Source organism: Panthera leo, chromosome B1 (assembly GCF_018350215.1).
Source record: "Panthera leo isolate Ple1 chromosome B1, P.leo_Ple1_pat1.1, whole genome shotgun sequence".
Classification (NCBI taxonomy): Eukaryota; Metazoa; Chordata; class Mammalia; order Carnivora; family Felidae; genus Panthera; species Panthera leo.
Genome location: NC_056682.1, coordinates 165,053,907 through 165,081,451, shown reverse-complemented (window position 1 = coordinate 165,081,451; position 27,545 = coordinate 165,053,907). Strand labels below are relative to the sequence as shown.

The following is a 27,545-nucleotide window of genomic DNA, read 5'->3' as shown; positions in this document are numbered from 1 at the left end:
TTTATAACAAAAATGGACTTATATTTAATATTAGCTAATATTTGAATAGTTATACACACACTATACAATGACATCTACTCTCTTTATCACAGCACACCCTCCCAATCAAACACAGAAATGCAGAAGTAACAGTGTTATTTTCATTTTTTCCTATTCTAGTAATATTTTAATAATTCATAAACTCAAAACTGTTCACACAATTTTACTTTTTCTTGTTCATGTCTGAAGAAGAGCTTCTTTAAGAAATTTACATTTTATAATCTTTCCTTTGAAATATAAGAAAGATATGGAATCTCCTGAGTTATATATGCAGCTTATACATTCTTTAAAAGTTATTTTTTAAAATATTACAAATTAATCATATATATCCATAATACACATCCTTGCTATTCATATATTCCTTTAAGCAACATTCAAGTATATTTGTGCTTTGTATGTTTACATTACTTTAGAACCTATTTTCAACTTTCAATAAAACTGTATATCTATAAAGATTTCTCAAATATTTAATAAATGGGGCAAAACAGCCATTACGAAAATATAAACTGCTATTATAGCTTTTTCATCTATCATTTTTATGCATTTCCAGTCAACCATGTCATTTCCTGTTCTTTAGGGAAGCTGATAAATTTTTATCTTTGCAATCTCAACACTGTTGCTTTCTCAGCACAGCGTAAGAGTCCGTATATTGCAGGTTTTCTGAACACACAGTATTCACTCGGCCGTTATCAGGTGTAGCAGTGAAATCTGATAGTGTTGGTATTCATCATTTCCAGTTATTTCAACTGCAGGACCACCTTAAAACACAAAGTCGGGGGGGGGGGGTGGAAATCAGGTTATTCCAAAATGATGCCAATCTCTGCTTAATGAAATGCTTTGAAATCTCTGAAGAAGGGCCTGGAGAACTGATAACAAGCAAGCACAATGCACAGGAGCAGACGGTGCACGCCTTCCAGGATCCATGGCTCTGAATCAATTAACATTTACATTGGGCTGCACCACACACCCTTTCAGACAGCCCCATACGAAAGCAAGCCAGGCTGCCAGTGTGGTTACTGGGCATGTGGACCAGTCATCATGGCACTAAAATCGGCATCTGCAGAGTATAGAGGAAAACTGAGGATAGCAGAGTTTAAAAGAGGTAAGGCTAAGAAGGCTAGTCAGTGGCAAGAAAAGGTGGTTAGAGTATCTGACATTAATCATGGATTTCAGATCACACAGAAAAAGCTGAGCAATAATGAAAGGAACATACATATACAAAGACATTTTCTGACAGCAGCAGTTTGTACTGTTTAAGTATTTTTCTCATTAAATAAACACTGGGAATTGTTCCTGTTATTTAGCCAACCCTTTGTAAATGCAAAATTTTTACTCATTCATTAGTCACACCTTATCCCTACCTGATTTTGTCATAATAACTACAAGCCATATTTTGTCTCTCATTCTTAGAGGATTATAAAAGCAATTTTACTTGTCCAGTTAAATAAGACACTCTTTTCTTTAGGATCACAGCTATTTATAATCATAAAAACTCTTTAGAATCACAGCCCCAAGGTAAAAATTTATTTTCATCATTACTGAGCACGGCAAAAAAAATCTAGCTGTGAGAATAGCACTACTATTCTATCAAAAATGACTACTTGATAAGTTAGGCTCAAAACTAAGCAGTCAAAATTACAAGTTGTAATTTTTTTAATATCTAAAACTAGAGATGCAGAACAGATCAACAAGGTATTTTCTGTGCTTGACATAAAAGATCAGAAACAAAGAAATATTAAAAGTCAATTATGAGTTTTTCTTCTATTGCTCTAAGGGTATCTATCAGTCAACACTTAAACATTTTAAACCACACAGCACAATTAAAACAAATACCTTATTAGCTGCTTCCAAGGAATTTATTAGATTCTGCAGCTCTTCTTTACTCATTTCGACAGAATATGGTTTGACTTCACCATTTTCTTTTACGTCTAGAGTAAGGTTTAAAAGTGGCATTTGTAACGTAGCAATCTTGTCACTAGACAGTGCAAGCTGTTTAAAATGAGGAAAATAGTAATTAATAAGTAGTAAAAAAAATAATATATTAAATATACATCAGAGCTTATTAACAATACAAGAACACTCCTGTTTGCTATCAAATACAGGAAAAGGAGAAAGAAACAAAGAAACCCCCGCCAAACCAACACATACATGAAGAACAGAAAGAGAAAGGAGGATGAATAGAGAGGATGCGGACTGGGAAAAAAGGACAACCAGTCCGAATTTCGTAGCATAAGCAGCAATCCAGCGCAGAGTTATGGCCGGGAAGGACTGAATGGGTCCAATGCATCAAGAAACTGAGAATTCTTTTTTTTTTTTTTTAATTTTTTTTTTAACGTTTATTTATTTTTGAGACAGAGAGAGACAGAGCATGAACAGGGGAGGGGCAGAGAGAGAGGGAGACACAGAATCTGAAACAGGCTGCAGGCTCTGAGCGGTCAGCACAGAGCCCGACACGGGGCTCGAACTCACGGACCGTGAGATTATGACCTGAGCCAAAGTCAGACGCTTAACCGACCAAGCCACCCAGGCGCCCCAAGAAACTGAGAATTCTTAAAGACGTGTGAAGAAACCAAGAGGATGAAAGCCCATGTACAAGGATACAACCAAAAACGCTGGTAAAGCTTGTGAAATTAAGACGTTTAATTCACAATCAGCCAATTCTCTACCAAATTATTGTTAAACACATTATCAAGATACCACTTTCAATTAGAGTCACTCAGCAAAAACACTCATTTTCCCTACTTCTTATTTTCTGTCTACAGAGAATCCTAGAAGAAACAGAAGAACCAAATATTTATGATACTAATACTTTTTGAAACAAGTGCCATGGCTTCATTGGCAGATGGCAAAGGAAAAATCAAATTTTCCTGGAATCTGCACTAGAAAACCCCACAATAAGTGAATCTTTGAAGTGCTACTACTTGCAAAAATTTACTTATGCAATGAATGGTAAGGAACTACTTCCCTAACGAACAACCTCTAAGTCCACCCTCGGCATGCACACACTGTAGAATTGAATCCTCACATACCTCCTCCGTTTTCTCTTCAAAAAACAGGGCTCATCATATCTGAGATTTAGAAGTATCAAAGATGAGGCGCCTGGGGGGCTCAGTCGGTTAGGCGACCGACTTCAGCTCAGGTCATGATCTCACAGTTCGTGAGTTCAACCCCACGTCGGGCTCTGTGCTGACAGCTCAGAGCCTGGATCCTACTTCAGATTCTGTGTCTCCCCCTCTCTCTACCCCTCCCCTGCTCACACTCTGTGTCTCTCTCTCAGTAATAAATAAACGTTAAAAAAAATTTTTTTTAATTTAGAAGTATCAAAGATGGTCTACATTATAGATAATTGTCTTCTTCAGTGTGTCCAATAAGTGGTTTCTCAGTCTATGCTTGAATTACCACCAATGATGAACGTGCTACCTCAAGAAGAGGTTAAAATAATCTTCAGATACTGATAGGTGTTAAAACATTTTCCTTAGGTTGAATGTGAACTCATCTTATTTCAAACTATGTACCTTAAACCTTAACCTTTGTCCTAGCCGCTGTAGCCACAGAGCGTATATTAAGTCCCTCATCCATAGAGATGATTTTTAGTCCTCTAAAGAGAACTATCATTTTTCTACTAAGTTTTCTCCTTTCCCCAAATGTTTGAAAAAACCTTCATGATTTTAAGTTCCTGTTCATTCTTTTCTGGTCTGGCACTAATTTGTTTAAGTATCTCTTAAATTTGGCAACCAGAACTAAAAGCATTAATAACTAAATTAACTTAAAAGTGAAATGAATAAAAACAGAATTAGAACTACCCACTGCTTGAAACACTGCATTTCTATCAACAAAACATAAGACTGAATCATCATACTGCTGACTCAAGCCACATTTGGTAAATCAAAACAACTAAATATTCTCATACATATTACTTTTGGCCTACCTCTCATATCTTTTATATTAAGTTGGTTTTATTTATATAAAAATCCTCTATCTAGGTTATCTCTGCTTAATTTATTGTGCTTCATTTGGCCCATCGCTGTAATTTGCTACAAAATAATTTTAAACTTTGTATTATATTAATATAATGTATCTTAGATTTGATAAGCATAATATTCATAAAAGACTGGGCCAAAGCCAGAATCACAGAGACCTCCTCCCTGGATAACACAAATACATCTGGCTTTGGTTGTTTATCCAGCTATGACCCAAGTAACTATGTAATTGTTCCACACTTTTCTCCACTTTATCCACAAAGACAGTATGAGACACTTTATCCAGGATCATGCTGAAATGAGGAAACGCAGTATGTTTCAACACAACGTGTTTCAACACAACCTCCTCATTGAGGTCTACGTATCCTATACAGCATGGAAAGTTAGTCTGAAATTTTTATGAATCCTACTGATCATGAGTCTCTTTTTCAAAATGTTCATTAAAGTTAACTTTTAATAATACATAGATTTTCCTCTGGAGACAGAATCACATTTACCAATCTCAGGAAGACTATAATAAAGGCTAGAAAGTTCTAGCCAAAAATATACGTTGAATACATACTACTCCACTATTTAAGATATTTAATGATTCACAGCTCTAGTTAATTAAATTTATTATCAATGTAATTTTATTACATATTTTTTGATGTCTGTACTGTACTTATGCATAATGTAAAAGAATGTAATTTTTGACACTGTATTCTTAAAATAACAGAAATTTTAGATATATATTATGAAAAAGAATAAATATTTCTTTCCATTCAAAAAATGAGATAAAAAAATACATGCCTATAAACAGATTCTCACCTTCAACTGCCAGTCAAAATCCTGTAGCTGTGCAGAAGAAATATCAACTATTTCTTCTAACAGAGCCTTCTTGATTTCCTCTTTCCTACTTTTCAAGCATTTCATGATAGCTTCTTGATGAAATGAATTCAACTGATTCAACTGCTGAAATATCTATGAAAATAAACAGAAAGTAAGTGAAAGGGCCTTTCTGTTTAAAATGTAAACATATACTCCACTCCCCTTTCACAACCCCTTTAAAACGATAGTAAAAGAAAAAAAAAAAAAAGACTTCTGTACCTAGAATAAGATGAGAATGTGTAACTGACAAACAAGAGATTTTTGCAAAACAAAAAGGTAAAGGGCTGACTGATGAAGTAGCATGAAAGCAAAGACCACAAACGCTGGCATAGCTAGATTAATATCAGACAATGTAGCCTTTAAGAAGTATTACAAGAAATAAAGAATGGCAAAAGGACCATTCAACAGAAAGAACAATCATAAATTTGTGTGCACCCAATAAAAGAGCTTCAAAATATATAAAGTAGCAAAACTTGGCAGAACTAAAAAGAGAAATCGGTAAGTCTAATTAGATTTATTAGATTTATAATTAGAATGTTAACACATCTCCCAGTAACTGACAGGAAAACACACAAAACAATCATAAAGATTAGAATCAAAAAAATACTATCTTCTTTAACCTAATTGACACGCAGAACATTACTCAACAACTACAGAACATACTATTTTCAAATATATGTGGAACATTCACCAAAAGGAACCATAAGACAAGACATGTAGCAAATCACAACAGATTTCAAAGGACTGCAATCAAATTATATATATATTTTTTACCATGGTATAATTAAATCATAACTGATTACAAAAAATCTCCAAATACTTGAAAATTATACAACATAGTAACACAGTACTAAGGAAGATAGAAAGTCAATCTTGCATAAACTCTTTCAGAGAATAAGAAAAGAGAAAAAATACTTCCTAATTCATTTTATTAGACCAGAATAAAACTTGACACCCTGACAAGGACATTACAAAGAGAAAAACTATGGGCCAATATCACTCAAAAACAGATTCAAAAGTCCTAAATAAGATATTGGCAAATCAAATCAAGAAATACATAAAAACATAATACATGATGACCAAGTGGTGTTTATTTTGGCAATGCAAGGTTAATCTAGCATTTAAATATCCAATGAAAGACACCACATCAGCAAAATAAAGAAGAAAAAAATAACAAATTTAGGAAAAAAAATTAAATAAAATTCAATACCCATTAATGACAACAATTCTCAGCAAAGTAGGAACTGTAGGAAACTTCTTTAATCTTATAGTATACATCTATAAAACCACACAGCTAACACAATAAATGATAAAATTGTGAATTCCTAAGATCAGGAATAAGACACTGCTTTTTGTTTCAACACTGTCTTAAAGGTGTTAGGCACTGCAATAAGGTAAGAAAAAAAATGGGTATTAAAATCTAAAAAGAAAAGGATTGTACACACAAAAGAAATAAATCCAGAAAAATGTTTTATAAGCCATTAAATTTTTTAAAATTGTTGGATATGGGGTAAAGATATAAAAATTGCTTCTATATACCAGCAATAAACAAGTGGAGAACAAAATTAACACCAAAAGTATCAATTACTTAAAAATAAATCTAAAAAAATATTTGCAAGATCTCTATACTGAAAACTGCAAAATAGAGAAATTGAAGTACTCCAAAAAATGGAATGTTATTCCATGTTCGTGGATTGGGAAGATTAATATTAAGACATAAATTCTTTCCCAAATGATTTTAGAGATTCAGTGCAATCTCCATGCTGCAAACCGAATGATGTCACTTCAAAATTCTTATGTTGAAATTCAAACCTTCACTGTGATGATATTCAAAGATGGGGCCTTCTGAGAGGTAATTAGGTTTAATAGGTCATAAGGGTAGGGCCTTCATGATGGGATTAGTGCCCTTATAAAAAGAAACATAAGAAAGAATGCTTCCCTCTCCCTTTGCTATATGAGAAACACAGCAAGAAGGCAGTCTGCAGCCAGGAAAAGGGTTCTTGACAGGCAACAAAATCAGCCAGCACCTTTACTTTGGACTAACCTACCAGACTCTAGAATTGTGAGAAATAAATTCTTGTTGTTTAAGTTACTCAGTCTATGGTATTTTGTTATGGCAGCCCAAGTTGACTAATATTCATCAAAATCCAAGGGTTTTTTTTGTTGTTGTTGAAATTGACAAACTGACTTTAAAATGTACATGAAAATACAGAGGACCTAGAAGAGCCAAAGCAATCTTGAAGAAGCATGAAATTGAAAGTCTTCTATTATCAAGACTATGTAACATAGCTTTAATTCTACAGTAATTAAGACAGTGTAGTATTGGGAAATATAGACTAGACTAATGGAGTAGAATAAAGAGTCCAGATACAGACCAACACATATACAGCTACCTGATTTACAACAAAGGCTGCACAGAAATTCTATGGGGCAAGGATGGTCATTTCAATAAATGGTACTGGGTCAACTGGCTATTGATATGAAAAAATGCGAACTCGACCCTTAACCCACACACAAATATTAATTCAAAATGCACCAGTAACATAAATGTGAGAGCTTCTACAAGAAAACTAACAAAAAAATCTTCATGACTTGGCACAAGTATTTGTTAAACAGGACTTTAATAGCACTAACAATCAAAAGAAATGTTGACAAAACTGGACTTGATTAAAATTCAGAACTTCTGTTGACAAAAAGACACCATTAAGAGTGAAAAGGCAAGCCACATAATGGAAGAAGATGTTTAAAATACATAGCTCTAACAAAGAACTCCCACCCAGAATATCATCCAAATCAAAATGAATATACATAAACTACATTTTTTATAAGCAAGCAACCTACATAAACATGCCAAAATAACTTTTTACCAAGGTACAAAAGCCATTCAATGGAAGGACACCCCATTAATTTCACTTCAAGATATCTATTCTAGAAAAGGTGGCCAATATGCTATTTTTTTTACGTTTTTTTTTTTTAAATATGAAATTTATTGTCAAATTGGTTTTCATACAACACCCAGTGCTCATCCCAACAGGTTCCCTCCTCAATGCCCATCACCCGCTTTCCCCTCTCCCCCACCCCCCATCAACCCTCAGTTTCTCAGTATTTAAGAGTTTCTTATGGTTTGACTCTTTCCCTCTCTGTAACTTTTTTTCCCCCTTCCCCTCCCTCCTGATCTTCCATTGAGTTTCTCAGAATCCACATGTGAGTGAAAACATGGTATCTGTCTTTCTCTGCCTGACTTATTTCACTGAGCATAACTCTCTCCAGTTCCATCCACATTGCTACAAGTGGCCAGATTTCATTCTTTCTCTTTGCCAAGTAGTATTCCATTGTATATATAAACCACATCTTCTTTATCCATTCGTCAGTTGATGGACATTTAGGCTCTTTCCATAATTTGGCTATTGTTGAAAGTGCTGCTATAAACATTGGGGTACAAGTGCCCTTATGCATCAGCACTCCTGTATCCCTTGGGTAAACAGTATGTGTATAAGGAGACACACACAAGATATCAGTAGAAGCACTATACATAATAATGAAAGAGGCAAGGATCTAATGGTTCATCAGGAGGCCGGAAAAAGAAGTCCTGCTAATCCTATCATCAAATACTATAAGAAATTAAAATATAAGAACCAGATCTACATTTACCAATACTGACAAGTCTAAAACAATATTCCATAAAAAAATTACAAATGGATACATATGTTATCATTTACAAGTTACACATTCAAACAGCTCAAATAATTGTATACATTGTTTAAAGACATAAACATTCCTACAACATGGAATACAAAACATGTATACCAACAAGCTGTGATCTCTTGGGGAAGGGTGGCATGCCAGGTGGTATTTGGGTATATTTATAATACCTTGTTTCTAAAACAAACACACAAACCTGTAATACATAAAGTAAAATGTTAACAACTGTTTAATTGTGATAATGCGAATGTAGGTGTCAGTTACCTAACTTCTGGTTTTCTTCTACATGATTTAAATGTATCACAATTCTAAAAACATAAACAACCAAAACAAGAGAACCAGAACTTCCACAATCAGATTTGCCTACTCAAAATTATGATGTTTTTGTTAATATAACATATACTTACTGATGATGGCTCCTGTATGATATAGTGCCCTAAAACCAACTTGAGAAAAACGTTAACAGTACTTATTATTTATTATGAGATATAGAAATTTGGAGTGAAGTTACCTCTTCATCAGGTAAATTTTTACCAACTACAGCTTTGAAAAATTTGGTAATATCTTCTAGAACATTCTTCCATTCTGTCGAATCCCAAACACTGTGATAATCCTGGTAGAGAGGATAAGCTCGGCCACAAATGCCATCAATTATTTTATGAAGCAGCTAGAGAGAAAAGAAAGAAAGTGAATTATAAGTAAACTTACAAAACAGACTTATCTTCCTTGTAGGAAACAAATGCTGTTGGGAGCAGCTCATGTTACCCGCAAGAGCAGCTAAAGATTGAAATGTAACTATTTTTAACATTACTCTTATTAAAAATTAAAGCTCCAATAAAAATCCCAGACTTTCTAGAATTCTGTCCACCTTCAGAAGCTGAAATAATTTCATAGACACATTGTTGTTTCTCCAATAATCCTGAAAGGATGATGGTGAATATAAAAGTTTCACCTTGGGATTCCTTAGACATTGTATTTATACCAATAATAATAATAATAATAATAATAATAATAATAATAAAGTATGACTTTTAGATCAAAGTTTTTTACTGTAGATCTATAAATTTCATTTCCCCTTGCCTCCATTTTCACAGCATTCACACTCACTTGTTTTGGTCCACTCCAAGAAAGTCGTCAGTGCCTTTATCTTCTTTTTTTACATTCCTCTCCCTGTACCCTACCTTAGTATCAGCAATAGAAATCCTGACATATATATAACTGAACATAGTGACTAAGACTGAATTTTTGAATAAAACTGTCTAGTTTCAATCCTAGTTCCACTACTTAACTAGTTTTATCAAGTTATTTCGAAGTTTGGTGCCTGTTCCGTGTGTAAAATGAGGAGATCATCTAGCTACATTATGCTGTTGTAAGGAGTACATGCAAATTACTTGGCACATTCCTAGCATGTATAAAACACTTACACACTGCTAGCCATTGTTACCATTCTTCTTATTATTGTTATTATCACTATTACTACCACCACCCCCACCACTACCGGTATTACGTTCCACGTCTTTAACATACATTAACTGATTGCCTACTATGTCAGCACTATTCGAGATAAATGATTAACATGGCTTTCTTTCCCAGGGGATATTTGTGTCTTGTTAAAAGAGTATCTGAACCCAAATAATCTGGAAAATTATTTTAAACAAGTCTTCCAAATCTTTTCCCCTGGACCATAGTCCACTTCATTTTAAGCAGTAACTCTTCCCCTTGTAACACCACACATATCAGAACAGAAATGAGCAACTGGTAACTCCACTTCCAAATGATGGCTAATGCCCTCTATGAACAGACCTTTTATTTACCATACATCCACCAACAGTCTCAATTTGAAATTCATTCCAAATTCTCTACACATATCCCATGTTATCCCAAACTGCCCCCACGCTAAAGCAAAACACAGAGCTCAAACTGGTAAAGTACTATCTTTTGGAATATAAATGTTTTTAGTCATTCATTCATTCATGTTTTGTATTCACATGTACAAAACAGGTAATGAGCACTTCACTCCATTTGTTAAACAAGTTAATGGAAATACAAAGCAAATATAACTGTAATGGATACCACATATGGAGCCCTGACTGAGTACCAAGCATTGCGTTCATCCTCACTACAACCCTATACAGGGGGTAAGTCTTGTTATTATCCCCGTTTTACAAATGAAAAAACTGAGGATAAACAAGATTAAGGTGCTACCATATCAGAGCTTTAGTCCATTAGAGAAAGACAAACATAAATACATAAATGCAATTTAGAATGAGAGGAACTATATTATAAATTTATAGAAAGTACAAAGAAGCACAGAGAAGAAGAGAAAGGGCTGCTTTTAAAAGAATAAAATGAGGATATCACCTACCCACATTATGTTGTTGTAGTACTTGGCCATTTAAGGGGAGAGAAGGGCATTTCTAGTCACCAGCAACTGCATATGCATAATAGAATAAAGTGAACAATCACATGTTCAATTTGAAAAAAGGATACAAGGCTGGAGAGGTGAGTGGAGGCCAAATCATAAAGGGCCTTGTATACAGGGTCCAGACTTTAATTGTCTCAACAGGGAAGCAACCTGTTCACATATTTGCATTATGTTTCCATAAATTTCCCAACAAGTTGGGAGATGCAAGGAGAGAAAAGGAAAAGAGAGATGGTGAGACCAAAGGCCCCTTGCCTTCTCTTTACCAGGAAGAAATTAGATGGGGGGAGGGAAGAGCAGGCGGCTAAATAGTTGAGGACACTCAAAATGGGGGCAGTACTAGGTAAAAGAGACTGAAAAGGAGGAAGGACCAAGGATGATACTCAGAATTTTAGGCTGAGTGACTGGGTAAACAGTGGTGCTCCAAACCAAAAATGAGGCTATAATCACAGGAAGAATAGTTCCAGGGGGAAAGACAAGGAGTTCAGCCAAGGACACACTGAATTTGAGGTACCTGGGGTGTGTCTAAGCAGGAGCCTGACACCCAAGGAAGAGATTCTTTGCTGGATGCAGGGATCTGGGCGTCATCAACCTACATGATGAGAAAGGTTATGGGCCTTACTAAGAAGCAGGTAGAAGGACGATAGGAGCAGGAAGCTAATACAAAGACTCACAACCAACAGATCTGAACATATGTTTCACCTTTGCCACTTACTAGTTTGACAACCTTGGGCACGGTACTCCAACTCTCTCTGCTGACATTTTGGTTTCCTCACTTGTAAAATCACAGGAGAGTTAAGATGGTTTTTCCTGGTCCTGATAAGAATTAGGTAAGTTTGTTCCCTTCCACCTCCCCCTCCCCCCTCCCCCCTCCCCCACTTTCCCCATTGCAAATGGAACAGAGGAAGAAAGAAGTCTTAAATGAGGGGCTTTTAAGGCTGCCTACCCACACGCCTCTATCACACTACGTAGGGTAAGCCCCCACTCCCACCCGTCACCCATTATAAATGAAACACAATAGGGACTTACTTCGAATTGCCAATCATTTACACTTAAGGCCAGTCCATCAAAGCTTGGAATCCAGACAACTGCCCCCCATGATTAAGCAGAGTTCAGTATGCATTAACTCCTTCCCTCAGCGGACACTGATCAAGAACCCACCTTGAGCCAGAATACAAATCTGAAGAACTGGGAATGTAAAAGAAAGTTATCTACCCTGAAGGAGTTCAGAATAAGAGAGACCAGAGTCAAGCCAGCTGGTCAAGAAGTTGTGTAAGTGCCTGAATTGTTGGGCGACAGAGGAGATGGAAATAAACATACTTATATATTGATTACAACACAATGTATTAATTGGTTGACTTTTTTTTTTTTAATTTTTTTTTTAAGTTTATTTTTGGGACAGAGAGAGACAGAGCATGAATGGGGGAGGGTCAGAGAGAGAAGGAGACACAGAATCTGAAACAGGCTCCAGGCTCCGAGCTGTCAGCACAGAGCCCAACACAGGGCTCGAACTCAAGGACTGCGAGATCATGACCTCAGCCGAAGTCGGCCGCTCAACCGACTGAGCCACCCAGGCGCCCCTTAATTGGTTGACTTCTGAGGACAAACAACCTCCGCTCCCAGATGCTGCAGCTCAATTCTGCATATATTGCTTTCTTTCAGGGATGGGCAAATTTCCTTCAGGTCTAAGTTTTTCTGCTTGAAAGTTCAAGGGGGAAAGTCTCACTTCTCAGTCAGATTTTCCTCTTACAGCAACCACTGGGTTTTCTCTTCCTTTCACAGCTCACAGTAATTACATAAATGCAATTACTGCCTCCACATTTCATTTTTCACACTCAAAACTGCCAATGCCTTTGGTATTAAGGCTAAATAACAAGCGTGGCATATAGACTCGAGCCACCTGACTTTATACTCGCCTGCCTAGCCTTAGTCTCCCTGCCCTGCTTCTCACTCTGAATTTCAGCCTCCAAGAATTAGAACAGGTCCTCAAAGCCCACAGAGGCTGGTTTCCTTTTTCTAGCCTTGTAGCTGCTATTCCTCTGCCTAAAGTATTCTCTCCCTTCTAGCCTGTCTAGTCCGACTCGTCCTCTGGAACTCAACCTAGAAATTGAGACGTTCCTTTTCCGGAACGCCTCTCCTTGCCCCTTCAAATCTGGGTTGCTACCTGTCCCACAAGCTTGTTACTGGATAATTCAGTTTGGTTTCCTTATTAGATACAAGCTCCAGCAGAGTACGGGCTGTATCTCACTCACCGTTTTACCTTATCCCATTTGGGCACTCAGCACAAGGCCCACTTAAGTGAAAAGCTGGCCGAACAAACCAACGAGGCTCTTGCCAGATCCCTTACAGCCAGGTTACTTCTCAGGCCCAAGGTTTCACTGTATATGTCACCTCCTGAGAGAAAGGCCACCTTGGACCACCCTACCGAAAGTAAGTTGCCCAGTTATTGGGAGTACTTACCAATTTGTTTTGTGCAGCCCTCCAGGGGGCAGGGTGTGCTTCTCTACGTCCCCATGTCCCCAGCCTATCCCCGGCACCTAGCACTGTGCCTGGTGCACAGGCAGCATTCCGGCGTGCGTGGTGTACGAATGAATGAAATGAGATGCTGCACACCACCGGCTCCACGTTGTAAGTTTTTCAAACACTACGGTGGGGACTCCGCTTCCCAGCCCAGAGTCAGCGGGTCCTGGGCCGCGCCGGGGAGCTGACGGGCCACCCCCACCCAGGTGCGAGCAAAGCCGAGGAGTCAGCTCGCAAAGCCCCTCGAGGGGCAGCTTCAAGCGGGGGCGTGGAGGTGGCGCCCAAAGCGTCGGCCTTCTCAGCTCTCCAGGGGCAGCAGGGGGCCGTGCACCCGACTTGACGCCCCTTCCCCGTCCCAGCCCTGGGCAGCCCGGGCGAGCCCAGCCAGCGCGTCTCGATCAGACCGGGCCAGACCTGCACGCCGGGGCGTCCCGGGGCCCCGCCTGCCACGCCGCCCGCGCTCTCCTCACCTGCGGGCCCAGCTCGGCTGGAAGCTTCTGCAGCTGCCACAAGGGCGTCCCCTCTTCCGGCTCCATCCCAGTACCAAGTAGAAACCTAGGTCACATGACAAGGCCCGGTCGCGCCTCACGAGCGACGGCTCAGCCACGTGACTCTCTCGGGTGGGCGGGGGCCGAGCGTGGAGACGCAGGGGCTCTCGTGCGCGTGCGCAGAGACACAGCCGGCGCTTTCCCTGTAACTAAGGAAAATCCCTTTTCCGCCTGGAGTAAGTTTGCTAAACACACTTATTATATTGAAAGCAAATTTGCAAATCTCGCAAGCACGTTGCAACTTTGTTCAGAGTTCTGTCGAACTTTCTTTGCTCTCCTTAGAAAGCCGTCTAATAAGAGTAACCCTGTTTTGAGCTCAGGGCCATTGTCCCGGAGGCTTGGCATGTGTCTCTTTTTACTAAAGTATTCTAATTGGAAGGTTAAGTGAGGGTTTACCTGTGTGCAAGATACTTTATATAGATTATCCGGTACTATTTTCATCCCCATTTCCAAATAACAAATAAGATCAGTCACTAGGATAGTCAGATTTAGCAAATAAAAATAGAGTGCCTGGTTAAATCTGGAATTTCAGATAAGCAATGAACAATGTGTTCTTTTAAGTCTGCTCTAAATATTGCATGGGGCGTACTTATACCAAAAATTATTCCCCGTTTATCTGTAAGTCAAAGTCAACTGGGCATTCCGTGTTTTACAGCAACCGTAAAAGTCACCAGAGCTAGGAGGCACAGCCTAAAGTTAAGCAACGTCAGACCCTACAGCCACACGGTTAACGTCGAACTAACCAAAAAACATTTTCTGTGATTTCTCTCACTATAGCTGTTACTTTAATCAGATGCTGGAGAATTTCGAGGGATAAGACAGTTCCTGGTAACTAGAAGTACACAGTAAGTGGGAGACAGAAACAGAAATGACAGTCTAATATAAATTTAATAATAAAAGTAGTGAAAAGTGATGAAGCATACCACAGAGGAGAAAGTAATTATTTTATTCTGGGCTATGCAAAGAAAAACTACATATTAGTGACACCCTTCGATGTTTAGCTGGGATGCCCTTTCTCTACTCTGTGCCCCATCTCTTGGAGGTGAAAGCAATTTCCTCCTCCTCTAAATTTTCATGACTCTCCCTCACTTAAAATATTTAGCGCTTTCCAGTTCTTAATATACGTAGTTATGTACAACAATCATTGCCCCAACTGAAACATAATTATCTTAAGACTTCGACTTTGTGCAGAAGAGCCCCTCAACTAACAGTTAATGAACAAGGAGTCTGGAAATCTCCTACCTAATCTGTGCGTGTTTAGTAAGTCTACTGAGGGTAGAGACTGTTTTCTAAGAAAAGGCTAGATTTTGTATATGGTAAAAGTTGGGGTAACAATATTTATTAAGCATCTACTATATGCCAGTTTCTATATTTTATCTTATTAATCTTCCCTATAACATTGTGTTGTGGGAGTTACCCCAACTTTCCAAGGTGAGGAAAAACAAATTTGGTGAAGTATCAACTTTGTCCAAGGTCATGGTTAGTTGCAAAGTCACTGGGCTGTCTGTGTGTTTCACTGGCCCTAAAGAGGAAAGAAAGGCATTCTGAGGTGATATGACTTCCCAAGGCCATATAACAGATTAATAAATAAGGGAAAGAGGCACAGAGAACAGGGCCCAAAATTCAGTCAGAGTACTTAATATTTGCCTTTTGATAAGAGGATGTTCTTATATGTATAATCCAGGAGGTTTTCAAAACATGTCTGTTTCTTACAGTCCCATTTTTACTACCTGTGCTCTAGTTCTAAATTTACAAATCTTACTTGTAGTGATAGTTAGACACATGGGACTCTGGAGTTAAACTTCTTAAATTTAAACCCCAATTTGGCAAATTACAGTCTGTGGAATATTAGGCAAGTAGCGTTCACTTACCTGTGTTTATGGTTCTTCATCTGTAATTAGTTATGTTAGCACAGAACTTATAGAGTCATAAGTTCATATATGTAAAGTTCTTGAAATGAGGTCTAGCCTGGAACATAAAAAACATTATTAGATTCCCTTATAAGTGGCCTTCTTTTCTCCCCTGTTATCTAGCCAAAGTTTAGTGGGTTCCAGAAAGCAGAGTGTATCTCCCTCTTCTTTACCCTCCTAGATATAGTGTTGGAGAGTCTCTGCCTTGGGAATGTGATCTGCATCTAAAACCCACCTAGGCTGTTATATAGTGCAGTATAGGCAGTGCAGGTCAGTGGTCACAGCTCGGACACATATAAAAAAAAGATCTAAAGATCTCAGATAAACCTCACTGGGTGTGCTTACTGACCTGAAATTGGAATTCAAGCTGTTTATCGAAGAGTTAATTTGTTGCCGGAGGTTATTTGTAATTGGGATCTTTTCATTTTGAAGTGGAAGGAGCAAGAAAGAATTTTGTGCACCATGCCCTGGGATATTTATTCATTCACTCACTCTAACAATTATTGGTTAAACACGTACCATGCATTAGATACTCTAATGGCTCTGGTATTGCAGGCAGTGTGAACAATAACTTACCTTCTAGTTGTGTATGGCGGGACCTCAGATATTGAACAAGTAAGCAAATAAGATCATGTGAGCTATGGAGAAGCATCTCTCTCTCTCTTTTTTAAAATGTGTATTTATTTATTTCAAGAAAGAGAGAGAATCCCAAGTAGGCTCTGTGCTGTCGGTGTAGAGCCCCATGTGGGGCCCGATCCCTCCACCCTGGGATCATGACCTGAGCCGAAACCAAGCGTCAGTCAACCACCTGAGCCACCCAGGTACCCTGGAGAAGCATCTTAAAGAAAATAAAACAGAGTGATGTAACAGAGAGGGATGGTGGAAATACACTTTACATTGGTCAAGGAGTACGTTGCCAAGAAGTGGCATGTACATGCAGGCATAAAAGAGGAGGAGACATGAAGGCAAACATCTGGGAAATGAGAGTTGCTATTACAACGTAGAGGCCCTGAAGCAGGAGAAAACCTGCCTTATTTAAGATAATAAACAGGGGTGCCTGGGTGGTTCAGTTGGTTAAGTGTCTGACTTTGGCTCAGGTCGCGATCTCATGGTTCAGGAGTTCGAGCCCCACATCAGGCCTTGCGCTGATAGTGAGGGGTCTGCTTGGGATTCTCTCTCCCTCTTTCTCTGCCCCTCCCTTGCTCACACTTTCTCTCTCTCTCTCTCTCTCTCTCTCTCCCAAAATAAATAAATTAATTAAAATAAAAAGATAATAACCAAAGCCTGTATAGCCAGACCATACGCAGTAAGCAAGGGAAGCGTAATGGAGATGATGTCAGAGATTTTTAATCAGCAAATTGACGTGAACTAGTCTGCGTTTTTAAATGGTTATACTCTGGAAAGCATTTAGACTTTGGAAAACCAGCTCTCGGGTGCAAGAGTGAAAGCAGGAGAATCAGTTTGGAGGATATTCCTTTTTTTTTTTTTGATGTTTATTTATGTACTTTGAGACAGAGAGAGCATGAGATGGGTAGGGGCAGAGAGAGGGAATCCCACACCGTCAGCACAGAGCCTAACGTGGGGCTCTATCCCACGAACAAACAATGAGATCATGAATGACCTGAGCCAAAATCAAGAGTCAGACACTCAACCAACTGAGCCACCTGGGTGCCTCCAGACTAATCCTAACTAATGTAGGCATTTAAGTTGATATGACCTAATTTGCACGCACAGACTATAGAAATCTAGGGGCTTCGATGATGAGTGGTGGGAACCACATACAAATGGAAAGACTTAAAAGATATTTTGGGTAATGCATAGAATTGTTGAATCCTTGTATGTACACCTCAGACTAATATAACACTGAATGTTAATTACACTTCACTAAAACAAGAAAAAAAAGAAACATATTTAAACCTCAAAAAAAAAGATATTTTTGGAACTAAGATCTATGGAATTTATGGTGGGCTGGATGCTTTGGAAAGAGAAAGAGGATGTAGAAGTAAAATGCAAACTATATGACAGGGTAAAGCGTCTGTCCTCTCAGCCAGCTGGAGGCTGGGGGCTCTGACCAAGAGATAGAGTCATAAGCTATAGCTACTGTGTTAGTGAAACTTTTTGAGGAACGGTGTGGAACAGTGGCTCTAGAGTCAGAGTCCATTTATATCCCTGTCACTTAACAGCTGCATGACTTTGCGTAAAGTGCTTAAATTCTCTGTACCTCAGTTTCCTTGACTGAAGATAGGAATGAAACTACTACCCACATAATAAAGTGTCTGTGAATTTACAATGAAATAATGCAGGGGTGCCTGTGTGGCTCAGTCGCTTAAGCGTCCAACTTCGGCTCAGGCCGCGATCTCGCGGTCCGTGAATTCGAGCCCCGCGTCGCTTCTGTGCTGACAGCTCAGAGCCTGGAGCCTGCTTCAGATTCTGTGTCTCCATCTCTCTGCCCCTCCCCTGCTTGCACTCTGTCTCTTCTCTCCCCCCCTTTCAAAAATAAATACACGTTTAAAAAATTTTTAATGAAATAATGCATACAATGTGTTTAGCATAGCATGTAGAAGGTAGTTCACCCATAGTAAAGATTACCTATTATCTTTTGCCAATACTAGTGTTACTTGGAGTGCAAGTAGTATGCAGTCCTGGGAACAAAGTGAGATACATTCACACATGTACACACATGCCCTGTGCTAATGGGTCTGGTGAGGGGCCCAGATAAGGAAAGTTCCAGAGAAAACTGGAGTTGATTCATCCTGTGAATTCCCATAAGTAACTGACTCTGGCAAGGGTGGACATAGATTGTGCCGATCATTCAGACACAAGGTAGGCATTATGGCAGAGACTGCTGCTTTCCCCCCAGTATATGTCTTCTCTTTTATGAGTTAAATTGTCCCCCTTAAAATTCGTCTGTTGAAGTCGTAAGACGCATCTCAGAATGTGACTATTTGGAGATAGGTCTCTATAGAGATAATCAAGTTAAACTGAGGTTGTTATGGTGCATCACAATCCAATATGACTAATGCCTTATGAAAAGGGGAAATTTGGACACAGATACAAATCGAGGGAAGGCTATGTGAAGAGACACAGGGAGATAGCTTGGTTCTCCAAGCTGAGGAGAGAGGGCTGGACAGATCCTTCTCTAACAGCTGTTAGAATGAACCAACCCTGCGAACACTTGAATTTTTAATTTCTAGTCTTTAAATTTTTTAATGTTTATTTATTTTTGAGACAGAGAGACAGAGCATGAATGGGGGGAGGGTCAGAGAGAGAGAGAGACACACAGAATCTGAAACAGGCTTCAGGCTCTGAGCTGTCAGAACAGAGCCTGACACGGGGCTCGCACTCATGGACCGCGAGATCATGACCTGAGCTGAAGTCGGACACTTAACTGACTGAGCCACCCAGGCACCCCTTAATTTCTAGTCTTTAGATCTGTGAGAATAAATCTCTTGTTTAAGCCCCCCATCTCAAGAGACTGATAAACCAGAATGTCCCGGGATAAGAATTGTTTCTCCTTAGGGCACTCTTTCTTGACCCACAAGTTCTTTAACCAAATCGTGGATTAGAAAGATGCTTAGTGAATGTAAGACTAAATGAATGAAAATGGAATACATCTAAAATACTTCCTTAAAATTGTAATGAACTCTAGTATTTTTTCATTCCAGGAATGGGTAGGGTGAAAACAAAGCATCCTTTCCTCTTGACTAAAGAAAAAACTTGTTTCTTTGACTAGATACCGTACCCTTGTAGTTGCTTTATACAGACTCTTGACCAAGATTTAAGAAATACTTCTGTTCCAGAGGGTTACCTTGGGAATTCCTATTCCTCATCATTGTGGGTTGTCTTCCTAGTTAATTTCAAATGATTACTTTTTCCTTGTCCCTAAATTCTGGGGCTCCCTACTTTTACTACCCATGAACTGACAACATTAGCTTCAGTAAGTACAATTTCTGACAAATGTTCTAGGAATCAAAAGCTATTAACTCATTATTCAGAATTTATGGCACCCTTTAATAATAAAAAAAAATTGTCTGTAGCTTTCCATATCTATTTTCCAAGTTCAAACCTGCTTTTCCAGTTATCCTCTGACTTGAAGTTGACTAATTTGTTCATCATAATTAGATGTGTTGCAATGCAGATGTGCTTAGTGATTTGCATTGCAATCTATTTAAAATTATTCCTGTCCATAAATTGTTGAGAGGAAAGGGCCTTCCAAGTTTAAATGACTTTAATTATTATAACTGTACAGGAAATATTTAAATGTTATATTGGCATTGATTCTATTGCATTAGAAAAAGTTATGAATAGCTAATTTGTAAAGATTTGGGGGGTTCTGGGTTCAGTCTTGTCTGTATCAACTCAGATTTGGCTGCCTAGAGAAACAGTGTCTTAGAGGTCACTGGATGAATGCCCCATCCTGGTGAATAAACATAATGAACTGAAGGTCTTTAGTTTTTTGAGCTTTGTACATAGTTAAGAAATGCTTTTAATATCTCCTTATTCCATTATTCTTTATCAAAAAATATTCTTGTAGCTTAAGGTATCTGAGTTCTCCATTAAAATGATCTTTGAAACAAATAGACATTTTGATTTAAAAAGGGCAATAGAGATCATACATAAGTTATTTCAGTATAGCACTAAAAGATACAATATATTAAAAGCTCTGAAATTGCTCTGTGAAAGTGAAATACCTGGTTGAACTGCAATTTTGGACCTCAGATGGAATGCATTGTAATCCACACTACATCCTTAGGAGTGGCAGTCTTTTAGAATGGCATGTCAAGTGCTCAATTAGTCTTTCTGATGAAGATTCTATGCCTATAAGACCTCTCATTTCTCAGTTGGCACCTCCTTTAATCACTGTACGAAAATTCTCCACATCTGTGAGCTCTTAGAATTTTAGCCAGTGCTTCTTAATCAAGATAGCACATTAGGGTCACTCCAGGGAATTTTTGAGTGATTGATTTTTCACTTAAAATGTGTCCAATTTTATTTTGTTTTGTTTTTGAAATAGCTTGTAACTTACATACCAAAAAGCCCCACCATTTGAAGAACAGTTCAGGGAGGTTTACTGAATTTATACAGCTGTACAACCATTCCCACAATTTAGCTTGAGAAACTACCATGGCCCTGCAAAATGTCCATTGTGTCTGTCTGTAGACAATCATGTGGGAGCTTTAAAAAAAATAATATCCAGACCTCACCCCTTCTGCCAATAATAAAAGAATGTTACTGCAGGTAAAGCACCAGTATTATTTTGTTTGACAAAACATCCCGTGTGATTTAATGTAAACCAGTATTGAGATCCACTGATTTGGAAAAAAAATTTGTAGAAAAGGTGAAGATTTGGAAAGCGAAGATGTAAACCCTTAGTAACCAAGAGATCTGGTCAGTCTAGACCAATGTTGTCACAACAACAGCACGATAAGAAAGACCTTTAGCACATTTAGAGAATGGTGGGTTTTTGATCACTCTGCTATTCCTATTGTTTAGAATAGATTTTTCTAACTTTGAGTAGAATCTGCTCTCCTTTCTCCTGCAGCTCGCTCCATGTACACCTAGTTGGCCTAATGAATTCAAACGCATCCCCCAGAGAATTTTCATTACTGCCTCACTTGTGTTTCCATAACTCTGAACAAACTATCACAGTCCTTATTGCATTGCATGGCAGCTATTGGTTTATATTCTGCCTCTCCCATTTTTCTGAGACCTCCTTGAAAAGCAGAGGCCATGACACATTCATTTTAGTATTCTGGACAGCATCTGGCAGGAAGGAGTTTCCCCATAACTGTTTATTGAATTCAGAAAAGAAGAAAGTAATTTAAAAAAAACAAAAAAACACTGTAGGGAGCATAGGTAATGGTTCACAACCTTGACTACAAATTAGAGTCAACTGAGGAGTTTTGCAGAATCCCTACAACCGATCAAATCACACCTAGAACAATGAAGTCAGAATTTCTAGGGATAGAACCCAGAAATATATTTTTTTTCCAATGTGTAGCTGAATTTGAGAACCATGAGCTTAAAGCCTTAGAGGATGGTCCAAAATTACCTCTTTGACCAAAAATATCTCTGCCCCATTGTCTAAAATATATAAATTATTTGCTGTTACATTGACTGAAAAGAGCTCAGAAATACATGTGGCTTAACAAATATCTGTTTAAAATATTACAAAGCCCTTAAGAGTCTCAAGAATGAGGGGGCACCTGGGTGGCTCAATCTGCTAAGGGTCCGACTTCAGTTCAGGTCAGGATCTCATAGTTTGTGAGTCCGGGCCCTGCATCTACCCTTTCATGGAAACAGAGATAGGGCTATCCTTTGGTGATTACATTTCAGAAACATAAATCACAAATTCTTGAGAAAGATATTCCTAAAGTGTAAAACTGGCAAGAGACTTTTCAAAAGATTTCCATCTCAAAGGGGAAAAGTAATTATAATTACAAGTTTTCCCAAAGAGAATGTTCTAGGAAAGTGGAAGTCAGGAGTTCAGTCAGGAAGAAGCCTCTCTATAACGTTTAGTCAAGCTGGAAAATGTTAAAATAGTCATGGTCAAAGTCAAAATAAATAGATAACTTTGAACCCCTGAGACTGGTAAATAAAGTCAGGTCCAGAAGAGCTGCCAAAGAAATGCCTCAGCAAAGAGTTTTCATTCAGCAGCGAAGTTTAGCATAAGGAGATTGGATATGCAGAAGAACCAAAGAGGAAAGCTAGCAAAGGGCTTGAGGAATTTCTGGAGATGAGTAGAATATTTTGCAGCTTTCCCTGCATAGCCTGGTTGGTATCCAGCAAATGAGATGGAAGTGCATCCTTCAGCACACTCTTCTTCCTGAAGGAACGCTCAGGTCCGTATACCACCCTACCCTTCAGCGACTGAGGAAAATGCCCGCAGCTGCAATCCCCAACTGGCCTGAAAAGGTCCTTTTAACCCCCTAATCCGTCTATTGGGGGAGGTCCATTTGAATGCAACTTCTGGCTCTCTACCCTGTAAATGTATTATCATCCCAAGCCTGTTACAACAGTAGAGGAAGGCACAGAGACATTTACCCTGCGCTGGTTCCAGCAAGGAGCGTGAGTTACAACTTGCTGGAATTGGGGGAGGTTTCTTTTGGTTTTGCCCTGGAATCACAGGAGTACTTTTTTCTTTTCTGCATATTATGGTTCTTTTCCACCTTCTATCTGGCAGCTTCCCCTCCCTCATGGTTTCCACTCTTTCTGCTTCAGCACTTGAGTTTTTACCTTTAATCAGCTTGACTCAGCAAGTCTTAACCTCAGATCTGTGTCTTCAGGTATATATTTTCCGGTTTCTGCCAATTTATCATTCTTTTCATTGGCATTTAAAGATATTTTCTCATTGTATTTATTCTATTTTTGTGGTTCTTCCTGGGCAAAAGTCATTTTAAAAATATCTTTGAAACTCAAGGAATTATAATGTCATAGGGGAGATATATTTTGTGAACCAGTTACCACAATATGAAGGGCATCCATATGATAGCATTCCATCAATAAAAGAATTATAAATGAAATAAGGTACGGTCATGTAATGGAACACTATAAAACGCTGCTTTTAAATGAACTTACTATATCAGTGAGAATAGAACTAGGTCTTAAAAATATAATGTTCAAAGAAACAAACAGTGTTGGCCAGAGAAAGGGGACCCCTTGTGCACTGTTGGTGGGAATGCAAACTGGTGAGGCAGACAGTATGGAGCTTCCTCAAAAAGTTAAAGTAGAACTATCCTGTGATCCGTAGCTGCACTACTGGGTGCTTATCCGGAGAATACAAAAACAATAATTCAGAGGGATTTATGCACCCTGATGTTTATTCCAACATTATTTACAATAGCTAAACTGTGGAAGCAGCCCAAGTCTCCATCAACTGATGAATGGATAAAGAAGATATGGCATATGTGCACAAAGAAATAAAAGAACAAATATTTCCAAAATATTTGGAAGAACAAAATATTTCCATTTGCAACAACATGGATGGATCTAGAGAGTATGATGGTAAGTGAAATAAGCCAGAGAAAGACAAGTACCAGATTATTTCACTTATAAGTGAACTTTAAGAAACAAAACAAATGAACAAAGGGAAAAAAAGAGAGAGACAAACCAAGAAACATACTCTTAACTATAGAGAAGGAATAGATGCTTACCAGAGGGGAGGTGGATGAAATAGGGGAAGGGGATTAAGAGTACACTTATCTTGGGGCATCTGGGTGGCCCAGTCAGTTAAGCGTCCAACTCTTGATTTAGGCTCAGGTCATGATCTCAGGAACAGAGATCAAGCCCTGTGTTGGGCTTTATGCTGACAGTGCAGAGCCTGCTTGGAATTCTTTATCTTGCTCTTTCTCTGCCCCTCCCCATCTCAGGCTCTCCCTCTCTCTTTCTCCAAATAAATAAATAAACATTAAAAAAAAAAAGCATACTTATCTTGATGAGCATTGAATAATATATGGAACTGTTGAATCACTATATGGTACCCCTGAAATTAATATAATACTGTATGTTAATTATACTGGAATTAAAATAAAAATATACACATAATGTTCAGTTAAAAAACAAGATGTGGAACTAAATATTGGCACACCATATAATAGTCGTGTACATTAGTTAAAATACAAAAAGTAGCAGAGCATCATATAAATGTGTATTTTTTATGAAAGGATCTTGGAAGGTTATACAACATAAACATATAGCTTCTAGAAGCAGGACTTGGAGTAGTATTGAAGGGGACTTTAGTGATATCTTTAATATTCCATTAAAGAAATAAGAAATTAGAGGCCCATAATCCAAAATGATAACTATAATTCTGAAAAATAGAATATTGTAAGTTTGTTTTATGTTCTTTTTACTTGTCTAGATCATTTAAAATTACAAAAACAAAGCAATAATAAGGTCCATGACAGGTACAAGCCAGGAGTTAAGAAGAAAGAGAACTATCAGGGTGATCAGAGTCATTCTATTAAGGGAATAAGAAGGATTTGGGAGTTGGGTTGAATATTCATAGGCAGAAATGAATGAGCATAGCAATTTAATTGGAAGGAATCACACAAACCAAAAAGGCAGATAATAAAATTCAATGTCAGAATATATCCAAAATAAGTACATTTTTAAATCAAAATTTGAGGCCAAGAATGAAGAAATTTCTATATATAGCATTGTGAGCAATATTCAGATCATAGTGAAGTGAGTATATTTCTCTAAGATAGCTCTTCTGTTGGTATTGTTAAGTTATGTAACAGAGCAAGAGGAAACAAGAACTCGGTCAGATAGTTACCATGGTAGAAGCCAAACTTAGAAAGCATCTAATCTAACTTCCTCTTACAAAAGAGGAAATGGAGGCCCAGAAGTTAAAGTCACCATTGGTCAAATCCAATCCAGACTCTGACTATAATGCCAATGTCATCAGAACACAATTCAATAATACTAGTCATGTCTTGTTTTTCTACTGTAGTAAAACATTTATCTACTTCACATGCTGAAATGTAAGAAGAATGATACATAGAAATTATAGTGTCTGCTCTAGACAGTGTTTTTAAAATTTACAGGTAAAGCTGATACTTTCCTAAATTCACTTTTGTTAAATCTGTTTTATTTTAATCTACTTTTATGCAAATAAAGATTATTTTAAAAAACCAAAGAAATTTTAGCATGGATTAAACTATGTAAATTGAGAGCATATAAAAGAATAGCATAAGACCTCTGTCTTAGCATCTGTAAAAGCTGGCTTAACGGAATGTACACACACAAAAAATATTGTTAAGAATTCTTATAAAATCCCTATGGCAATGATAGCAAGTCAGTTTTATGCAACCATTAATATTGAGGGGCCTCGTGAAGGACCGCTCAGAAACTAGCAGGACTGCATAGAACATTAAACATCATTAGTGCCCTCTTTCAAGAAAAACAAACATAACAAAATTTGAAATTATAAAAGGATGCTCTACCAGACTCCTTTAATAAAGAATTTCTCTAGGGCATTTGAAATAAAATTTGATTTATGGAACTTTGACAAAGACATAATGTTTAAGAAACATCACTTTGAGGGCACCTGGGTGGTTCAGTCGGTAAAGCCTCTGACTTCAGCTCAGTCATGATCTTGCAGTTTATGAGTTGGAGCCCTGCGTTGGGTTCTGTGCTGACAGCCAGAGCCTGGAGCCTGCTTCAGATTCTGTGTCTCCCTCTCTCTCTACCCCTCCCCTGCTCATGCTGTGTGTGTGTCTCTCTCTCTCTCAAAAATAAATAAACATTTATTAAAAAATAATTAAAAAAGAGAAACATCACTTTGGTAAACAGAGAAATAAATATTTATCTTGCTCCATACTCACTGTGGGTTGAGTAAATGTGTCTCCTAGATGACAGATGGTCCCAATTAATCTGAACATTAAACATTATACCCTGGGTAGATTTAAGCAATAACAGTTTTCAGAGGAATAGTCAATGCCAGCATGTGGTAGCAGAAACAGTTTTGGGCACAGCAAGGGACTCAGCTCGTTGGAGGTCTAACCAGCCCTCTTTCCCACCTCTCAATTCTATCTGATTGACAAGGGCAAGATATTTTCTAGATTCTTCCCTTCAGGTCTCAACTAATGATTCAGCAAATGCCCTGAATTTCCAATTGGAAGCTTCCAAATCAGTGGGAGATTTTTAATGTGGCCTGGGACCAAGTAAGTGAGAACAGGAAAGGCCTGCCTATACCTTGCCCTTCTGTTTTGGTAGTCCTTGTTAACAAAGATGATTCCCTTGGATTCCAAAGGGCCCTGGTTTGGCTGGGGTTTTTTTTTTTGTTTTTTTTTTTTTGTTTTTTTTTAAGTCTATTTTATTATTATTTGCTTACCAGAGCTTTCACAACTGTTTTAGCTGACCTTGGGATCTTATATTCCAAATTGTACTCTCAGCTTCCAAGATGAAGACATTGATCTTTTTTTTAAATTTTTAATGTATCTTAACAGTTTAAAAACAATGATAAAAGGAAGTTGTGATGGCTAATTTTATGTGCCAATTTGACTAGGCCACAGCACCCAGATATTTGGTCAAGCATTATTCTACATGTTTCTGCAAAAGTATTTTTAAAATAAGGTTAACTTTAAATCAGCAGATCTTGAGTCAAAGAAATGAAGGTGGATCTCATTCAATCAGCTGAAAGCCTTAACAGAAAAAGACTGAGGGAGAATTCTGGCAGCAGATAACCTTTGCACTCACACTGCAAAATCAATTCTTCCATTGGTCTCCAGCCTGCTGCTGCAGGTTTTGGATCTCCACCACCACCCCACCCCCCACCCCCAATTGTGTGAGCTGTTTCCTTAAAATTTCTCTCTCCCAATATATATTTATACCATCATATTGGTTCTGTTCTCTGTAGAATCCTGACTATATTATACCACCATAGAGCTTGATAATAAACATCCCCAGCACCTTTGAAGTCCACTGTGTGCTCCTCTCTGGTCATGCTGACTTTCTATTGTGATTTGTTTCCTGGCACAGTAATTACCCCTTAACTGAGATTTACTTTCCATGGTGTCAGTTACCTGCAGTCAACCATGGTCCGGTAGCAGAA

General features: G+C 38.1%; 1 protein-coding gene across 4 annotated transcripts; it reads right to left on the bottom strand.

The window, feature by feature from the left end:
* Positions 1-27,545, bottom strand: COMMD8 (COMM domain containing 8). Of its 4 annotated transcripts, none has more exons than XM_042936462.1 (6): positions 27,517-27,545; positions 26,317-26,386; positions 9,100-9,255; positions 4,827-4,979; positions 1,873-2,028; positions 1-797 (listed from the first exon to the last, which is right to left on the bottom strand). In XM_042936462.1, exons 2-6 carry the CDS (start codon positions 26,371-26,373, stop codon positions 777-779), a joined length of 543 nt encoding a protein of 180 aa, XP_042792396.1. In that variant the 5' UTR covers positions 26,374-26,386; positions 27,517-27,545; the 3' UTR covers positions 1-776. The 4 variants fall into 4 exon arrangements, with proteins under 4 accessions (XP_042792396.1, XP_042792395.1, XP_042792394.1 ...); XM_042936461.1 differs by lacking the exon at positions 27,517-27,545 and adding an exon at positions 14,001-14,085 and having other exon boundaries at positions 26,317-26,523; XM_042936460.1 differs by lacking the exons at positions 26,317-26,386; positions 27,517-27,545 and adding exons at positions 14,001-14,085; positions 15,950-16,063.

Coding starts and splice junctions, on each gene's coding strand:
- COMMD8 (XM_042936460.1), bottom strand. CDS start 15,969: ATGAAGAACCATAAACACAG. Junction 4,980..9,099: donor AAAATTTACCTGATGAAGAG/GTAACTTCACTC, acceptor TTATTTTCATAG/ATATTTCAGCAGTTGAATCA. Junction 2,029..4,826: donor ATTTTGACTGGCAGTTGAAG/GTGAGAATCTGT, acceptor CATTTTAAACAG/CTTGCACTGTCTAGTGACAA.